General features: G+C 41.0%; 1 protein-coding gene across 4 annotated transcripts; it reads left to right on the top strand.

Moving 5' to 3' along the window:
* Positions 1-2,335: 2,335 nt before the first annotated feature.
* LOC146665045 (long-chain fatty acid transport protein 2-like) lies at positions 2,336-7,677 on the top strand. 4 transcript variants are annotated; one of them, XM_085412474.1, is made up of 11 exons: positions 2,336-2,469; positions 2,713-3,193; positions 3,337-3,546; positions 3,630-3,785; positions 3,997-4,121; positions 4,218-4,412; positions 4,501-4,591; positions 4,767-4,965; positions 5,044-5,141; positions 6,117-6,247; positions 6,364-7,677. In XM_085412474.1, exons 2-11 carry the CDS (start codon positions 2,734-2,736, stop codon positions 6,538-6,540), a joined length of 1,842 nt encoding a protein of 613 aa, XP_085268600.1. In that variant the 5' UTR covers positions 2,336-2,469; positions 2,713-2,733; the 3' UTR covers positions 6,541-7,677. The 4 variants fall into 4 exon arrangements, 3 of the variants coding, with proteins under 3 accessions (XP_085268600.1, XP_085268601.1, XP_085268599.1); XM_085412475.1 differs by having other exon boundaries at positions 2,345-2,469; positions 2,716-3,193; XM_085412473.1 differs by lacking the exon at positions 2,336-2,469 and having other exon boundaries at positions 2,565-3,193.
* The last annotated feature ends 234 nt before the right edge of the window (positions 7,678-7,911 follow it).

The raw sequence follows: 7,911 nt of genomic DNA, 5'->3' as shown, positions 1-7,911 counted from the left end.
ATCCTTCTTCCTACAGCTGCAAAAGAACACCTGCGAGACCATAGGATGAACCATCTGCTGATACTTTAATGTCTCTGTTGGGGTCATACATTGCGAGCACTGGGGGTGAGGTCAGGGCATCTCTTAATGTTTTGAAAGCTCTCGCTTGGTCAGTTCCCCCAGTACCATGCATTCTTTGTGGAAAGAAGATCTCGCAGGGCTTTGTCTTTTTCAGCTAAATGGGGGATGAACTTGCCCACTTGATTCACCATGCCCAGAAAACTGCGCAACTCTGACACATTAGTTGGCTCCGTCATTTCTGTAATCATAATACAAAAGGGACATGAAATTTAAAATGCTAGGTCAAAAAACCCAGCCCATGACATCATGCTTTGTCCTGTAGTGTGTTTGTCATGTTTCACATGTTTTGTCATTGTTTAACTTTTGTCTTCAGGTCAGGAGGGAAGAGCCGGGATGCAAATTATTGAGATGACAGCGTTGCACTTCTGGCTGCACATTTTAATGACAAGGTGTTTTAAATGATCTTTGCCTTCATAATAATTTTATTAAAGCTGTGATTTCATACACACACCCTCCATATCCATATCTATATCCATAGAGATCGTCTGTAATCCCTGGGCAACAGCAGCAAGTTGTGAACAGAAGTTAAGCTTCCAATAAATTGTGGATAACATAAACCCAACATATAAACTGTTTTGTTTTGTATCTGATTTTTCTTCTTCTTCTTTTTTTTGCTGCAGAGATATTGAAACAGGTGCAAAGTTGTTTGCAACTTGTGAATTTTGACTCGAGGGTGAGTCATCTCAAGAGTAACAAATCTTTTGATGCATGTTTAAAGATTTGTTTGAACATCTATATGTCATGGTCCTGAGTCTGCCGACTCAGTGTTTTGTGTCTCTTTATGCTTTTGTTTATTCTGAGTATGTATTCTGTTATGATTTGCCATTTGTTAGGTTTCTGTTCTGTGCTTGCCCTGGTCCCACGTCTGTGTTCTGTCTGTCTATGGTGTCACACTGTCTGTTTGTGAATCTGTCTGTTTAGTTCAGTGTCTTATCTGGTTCTCTGTGTCTGAGTTTCCTGTTTTATTCTGAAGGTCCCCGTCTCATGTGAGTGTGTTCAGTTTACGTTTCCCCTGTCCCGCCAGCTCCGACTTCTCCCAGGTGTGTTGCCCTCCTGTTTCTCATCCCCTGATTACTGCTGTGTGTATTTAAGCCCTGTGTGTTCTCCTGCCTGCTGCCGGTTCGTCTGTGTTCCACGGTGTTTCGTTCCTCTCGCTGCGCCTCTCTGCCCCGCACCTCGTTTCGTGTGTTCTCAGGTTTGTTATTTAGTTTTCCCAGTTTAGGTTTCTTTAGTTACTTGTCATCCCTCACTGCCTGTTTGCCATTACACCACCTTGTAAATAAATGTCACTCGAATCATCAGTCATTGCCTGCATTTTGGGTCCTCCTTTCCCCCAACACCACACGGCTCGCCTCGGCAGCCGTGACACTATAAATCTGACCATACACACACACATACACACACATACACACAGTAATAAACTATACTGCTAAAGTAATAGACCACTTAAAAGCTTTTAGACAGAAGCAGATTTACTCAAAACTGACTGAGAGGTCCAAAACTGCACTGAATTTAGCTTTTGAAGTGTTACTCCTGATATGGAATTTAGCCTGCGTTTGTTTACACAAGGCAATAAAGCAGTAAGAAACATACATATTCACTAGAGTTAATCAGGAACCTCCTCTATACATACTTTGTAAATATGTAAACTCCAGCCAGCAGCAAGTTACGAAATCCTCTCTGACATCTTTGAAGCTCAATAATTAACAGCTGTCTGGCTTTTCTGGCACACAACTTCTTGTTACTATTACTAATATTTCCACAACAGATACATGTTAATTGGAATTTATACAGTTGAAACTTAGGACCACTGGGAAAAACATAAACTGGGGATCATAACGTTTAGAATGTTTTGCTGTTAGAAGGGACTGTCAAAGCTGCTGTCCTGTTGGCGCTGCCTCAAGTCATAAAACAGAGGCCTCGACCAGATTTCCTGCAGCTTCTCACATTCAGAGCCAGGAGTAGGCTCTCTGTGCATACTCCTCTTTGTATGCACAAACGTCTCGGTATGAGGAGTCTTCTTAGTAATCTCATTATAAACAGTGAGGTCAGAAACATCGGGGCCTTGACTGCCTAATTCCCCGATGTTGCTGGCTGATGCAGCGGACACAGAAAAGGGTTTCACTTTCCTTCTAGACAGTTATTGTTGATAGTCAGAGTATTTGGTGCTAGTTAAAGGGTTCCTCTGAATTTTTGCCTTGTGCCCCAACAGACTCACCAGTGGCTCTTGGCAAAACTGCAAGTTAAAGGTTAACTTGCACCTGCCCTTCTGTGTGAGCGAACACAGCCCAGCAAAAGCTTAGCTGAGATCCGACAATCTCCAGCCTGTCTTCACGTTCAGGTCATCAGGTGCTACCCTCTCACCGTCTGTTTGGGCTTCATTTTGGTCCACTAGCACAATCTAAAGTGGTCACTCGGTATAAAGCCAGTGAAAGGCCTAAAACACGTGAAAACAGTATGTTATACTGTAAATCATTGATGCAGCTCATCTGGTTGTTCACTAGCAATACAAAATGCTTTTCAACCTTTGGAATTTCTCAGTGCTGCTCCTCCTGCTCCACATGCCTTTTTATACCTCTGCTTTGTCTTCAGCAGGACAGCTGTGAGACAAACATGTTGGTCTGGACAGTGTGTGCGGCTTTGATTGCATGTGGCGTTTTACTCCGCCATTCTTCCTTCCTCCAGGATGTCCAATTCGTGCTCACTAAAATAAAAGTAAGGCGGTTCATCGAAAAGTGCGTGCAGACTAATTACTCAATCCTGGACCGCTTTTTAGAGCTGGTGAAGATGCAGCCGCACAAGCCTTTCGTTTATTTTAAAGATGAAACGTTCACCTACCGGGACGCAGACGTCCTGAGCAACAAAGTTGCGAGAGCGTTTCTGCAGGCTGGATGCGTAAAAGAAGGAGACACGGTGGCGCTGTTCCTGGGGAACCAGCCGATGTTCCTGTGGCTCTGGTTGGGTTTGGTGAAGATTGGATGTGCTGGAGCTTTGCTCAACTCCAACATCAGATCCAAGTCTCTGCTACACTGCCTCAACTGCAGCGGAGCCACAACTCTGGTAGCAGCTGAAGGTAGTACCTGCATTTCTGTCTGCTTTTCCAAGCAATGGAGACAGTAGAGAGCTCATTTACTCAACATTAAATAACCAGATAAATACATAAATAAATAATCTGACAGGCCTGGAGTTCATCAATTGTATGAAACAATTTTCTAGACTTGCTGGATGCAGTGAAGGAGGTGCTGCCCCATCTTCACGAACAGCAGATCAATGTTTTCATCTTAGCTGACAGATGTGAAGTTACAGGTGTGAAAAGCTTCATTGATAAAATGAATCAGGCTTCCTCTGAGCCTATACCCAAGGAGTTAAGGTCCCATTTAACCATGCAGAGTCCAGCAGCCTACATATACACCTCAGGGACAACAGGTAAACTACTTACTGAGATTCACGATGCATCAGTGAAAGAAACAGAAGATTCGCCACCTGAGCCTCTGGCTTGTCTTTAACAGGTCTCCCTAAAGCAGCTTTGATCACTCAAGGCAGAGTGTGGACCATGTCTTTACTTCTGCCTTCATCAGGAGTGAACTCCAAAGATGTGATTTATGATACCCTCCCTCTTTATCACAGCACCGGCTTCCTTGTCTTCACTGGGGCCATTGAGAGGGGTATGAACTCTTTGGATATATAATATTGTGTTTTTTAGATATATGATTGGTGTATGACTTTATTTTATTTATTTTTTTAACCAATGTAATATAAAAACCATAGTTACATATATGTAACTATATGTTACATATTTGTTGAAAAACCCAAGATTTTGACTACTTCCACTGCTACTCTTTAAAGTGTGCTGTTGTCATCTATTGTTGTGTGCAGGTATTCCTGTTGTTCTGAGGAGTAAGTTTTCTGCTTCCCAGTTCTGGGACGACTGCAGAAAATATAATGTCACCGTCATACAGTACATAGGTGAAATTATGCGTTATCTCTGCAACACTCCACAGGTTTGTGCCAACACAGCATCAACATTAATACTACTGTCTCACACAGAAAGGTTTAGAAAACTAACAAACGCATGCTCTTCTTTTCTCTTCAAACAGAAACTCAGTGATAAAAACCACAAAGTCAGACTTGCAGTAGGCAACGGGATCAGAGCAGATGTTTGGAGGGACTTTGTGAGACGATTTGGGGAAATTCAAATCAGAGAATTTTACGGAGCAACTGAGGGAAACTTTGCTCTGTTGAATTATAGCAGCAAGATGGGAGCTCTTGGGCGACACACCTTCCTGCACAAGGTAAAAGTCCATGTTTCAGCTCACATTAAGAAGTAAAACCTGTCACTCATGAAGCAGTGTTTTAGCTTTTTTTTTTTTAAACTTACAGATGTTTTTTCCATATGCTGTGATCAAATATGACATAGACAAAGAAGAACCTTTGAGGGATTCTTCTGGTTTTTGCATGGAGGTTCAGAGAGGTGTGTTACTTGCAGGATGCTTACAAAACCAAAGATTCTTTGTTTCCTGTCCTTTTATTTATATTTCTAAAGTTCTCACCCATGCATCTTTAAAAATAAGTATTTATTTAAATCTCATTAATATTGACTTTAAATATAACAACCCCAAATATGACTTCTCCTGTACTTTGATCAGGTGAACCTGGACTTCTGGTGACTGAAATAACAGCCAAAGCTCCATTCATTGGTTATGTGAGAGACATGAATCAAACTGAGAAAAAGAAGCTGCGTAACGTCTTCAAGAAAGGTGATCTGTACTTCAACACTGGCGACCTGCTGCGCATCGATGAGGATAATTTCATGTACTTCCACGATCGTGTTGGCGACACATTCAGGTGAGCGCATGTTTTGAAATAATGCTTAAAAATGTGAGCTCACACAGAGCACTGAAAAAATACAAAAATTACCAACAGATGGAAAGGAGAGAACGTAGCTACAACTGAGGTGGCCGACATCCTCGCGCTGGCTGACTGCATTAAAGAAGCTAATGTTTACGGAGTCAAAGTGCCAGGTACATGTTGCTTTGTTGCTGCGCTTGTGCCAAAACCAAGAAACACATGCTACTGAATCAATGATCAAATTGTTTAACAATGATATCCAGCATTTTTTCTTCGCTATGCATAAAAATGAATTCTTTTTAAAACAAAAAGGAGCTCTAAGATGGCATTACCAAACCTCACCAAACTTTGAATCTTTATATATAGCCGTACAAAATATTGGGGGGGGGGGGCAATGTTTGCTGCTTGTTGCTCTGTGCTCCATCCAGATGATCCCGCACTACTTCAATAATTTTGTAGTCCAAGATCTGAGGATACAAATTCATGACTGATAGTGATCCATTGTATGTTTTTCTATCCAACTTGTTTTTACTACATTGGCAGTGTGTTTGGGGTCATTGTGAGGCAGAAAAATGAAGCTCTTGTCAATCAAATGCTTTCCAAATACTTCTGCATGGTGGATTAAAATCAGACCATACTATTCTGCATTCATAATTCCATCAATTTCCAAACAATGGCTGAAATGCAGCCCCAAACCAGCCTCCATTGTGTCTGTAAACACTCAATGTTGTGCTTCTCTCCTCACCTCCTTCGTATATGTTCATGATGGCATGAACCAGAAATTTCATATGTAGATTCATCCCTCCATAACACCTGTCACCACCGATTTTTAGTCTAGTTCTTGTATAATGTGGCATACCTTAGCCTTTTCTCCCTGTTTCACATCCTTTGAATGGCTTCTTGACAGCCACTCTTCTATTGAGATTTCTGATGAGGCTTCTATGAACAGTAGATGGATCAACTTTCCTATTTCTTAAGGACATAACTTTCAGATGTTGTTCATCTGCTGTAGGTTTCTTAGCCCTGTCCTTTTCTTTTGTCCTCCACTTGTCCAGCTTCCTGAGATTTTTTTGACACACTATCGTGAGATTAGCAATACTGAACTTCAGTTAACTCCTGTTTTGTGACTGTTTAACTTTTGTCTCCAGGCCAGGAGGGAAGAGCCGGGATGGCTGCTGTTACTTTGAGAGATGGACTGAAGTTTGACTCCACGGCTGTTTTTAAACATGTCGAGGACTTCCTGCCGTCCTACGCCAGGCCACGCTTTCTGAGGATTCAAGTATGTTTACTGCAGTTATTTTACACTTTTACAAATGCATTTGTGGGTAAGCCTCTTTGTTGCCATAGTGATTTATTTAGCCCACTAATGATTGGTTGTACTGTGATTTATTACAGAGGTCACTGGACATTACAGGCACGTTCAAGCTAATAAAGACGAAAGTAGTGGAGCAGGGCTTCAACCCAAATGAAATAACAGACCCACTCTACTTTCTGAATGAAAAAGAGAAGAACTATACTCCACTCACGCCAGATGTATTTGACTCAATTATAGCAGGAGACGTCAAAATATAAAGTGATTTTACTTTTGAAGAAAAAAATCCACCTTTTCACACACAAGCGAATCATTTGTTGTGTCACTTCTGGTTACACATTTTAATGACAAGGTGTAAAGCATAAATTTATTTTTTGTTTTTTCATGCACACCCCCCATGTTTGAGTTTGATGTACCAATCTGTGAGTGTGGTGATGGGTTCACTAGTTTATTAAATGGATTGCTGTACACCTCCTTCCTGCATTGCATTCTGGTCCGTGTAGGCTTTTGGCAGTGTGGGAGCAAACATATCTTTCTGTCACACATTCTGCTCTCTTTAATATTCATTTAAAACCTCCACACCAAAAGTTTATGCTTTTGTAAGTGGATTTATTCAGTGGCGTAATTCAGCTCATACAGCTGGTTTCATGCAGAATGTATACCCTGAATAACTTTATCTAGTCTTATGTCCCAGAAGCTCACACCAGCTCCCAGCGTAGGTGCTCTTTTTTCACCCTCTGGTTGAGTGATTCGTAGTGTTCAGGAGGCCTGGATTAAAGCCATGGAGCTCAGGCAGGGGAGAGCAAGCTCATTAACCACAGGGTCACTGATGTTAAAAAGGGAATCATAAATGGGGGAATAAAAAATGTTTCTTTCAGTGGTATAATATATTATGCTATTTCTGCCACTGTCCACAAGTCCATCCATCACTTTTGTCCAGTGACTTGCTGTCGATGGATTACCACGGCCCTCGAGAACATGCACAGAAAGATATTTTGTCAACATACAGCAAACTGTAGTGCAGCATTTTACAGGGATGCACGCACATTTTAGGCAGCATTAAACCACAATTGTTCTGAATCTGGCTCAAATTTGAGTGTCAGGATTTAAAGCATCTCCTTTTTCCATCTCACATATCAGATAAGCTGTAAGACACCCAGGAAATGCATTAAATGTATAACACTTTAAATTCATTATATTATTAATTCCTTTCTGATGCCACCCATCAGTTAAATGTCAGGTTACTCAAGAGTTGGTTTGCTGCTGGTAATAACTCTCAACTCCTTGAAGAAACGTAACCATGGCATTTGAACATGTTTATATCAAATCTGTCTTTTCTTTCTTTTTTTAAAAAATATTAGCGATCTGATCACATTTTATAATTAAATGAAAAGTGCCGACGGATGTGCTGTTGTGCTTTGCCTCTCTCTTGCGCTATATTTTTGTGGAGGGGGAAGGGGGGGTGGCGGATCTCTAGTTTTTCCAGGTGAATACTTTAAAATCTCCACACAAATTTTTTATTGGATAAAGATTATTTTTAATTTTTTATTTATTTGATCCAAATAAGTTACTTCATTGTTTGGAGCTACAGGAGGAGCTGACGTCATTTTAATATTCCATTTTTTAAATAT

The sequence above is a fragment of the Rhamphochromis longiceps genome, linkage group LG7 (assembly GCF_057381845.1).
Source record: "Rhamphochromis longiceps isolate RC_006_pf linkage group LG7, R_longiceps_female_GT1.1, whole genome shotgun sequence".
Taxonomy (NCBI): Eukaryota; Metazoa; Chordata; class Actinopteri; order Cichliformes; family Cichlidae; genus Rhamphochromis; species Rhamphochromis longiceps.
The sequence above is the reverse complement of the archived record's forward strand: the minus strand, read 5'-3'. Positions and strand labels throughout refer to the sequence as shown.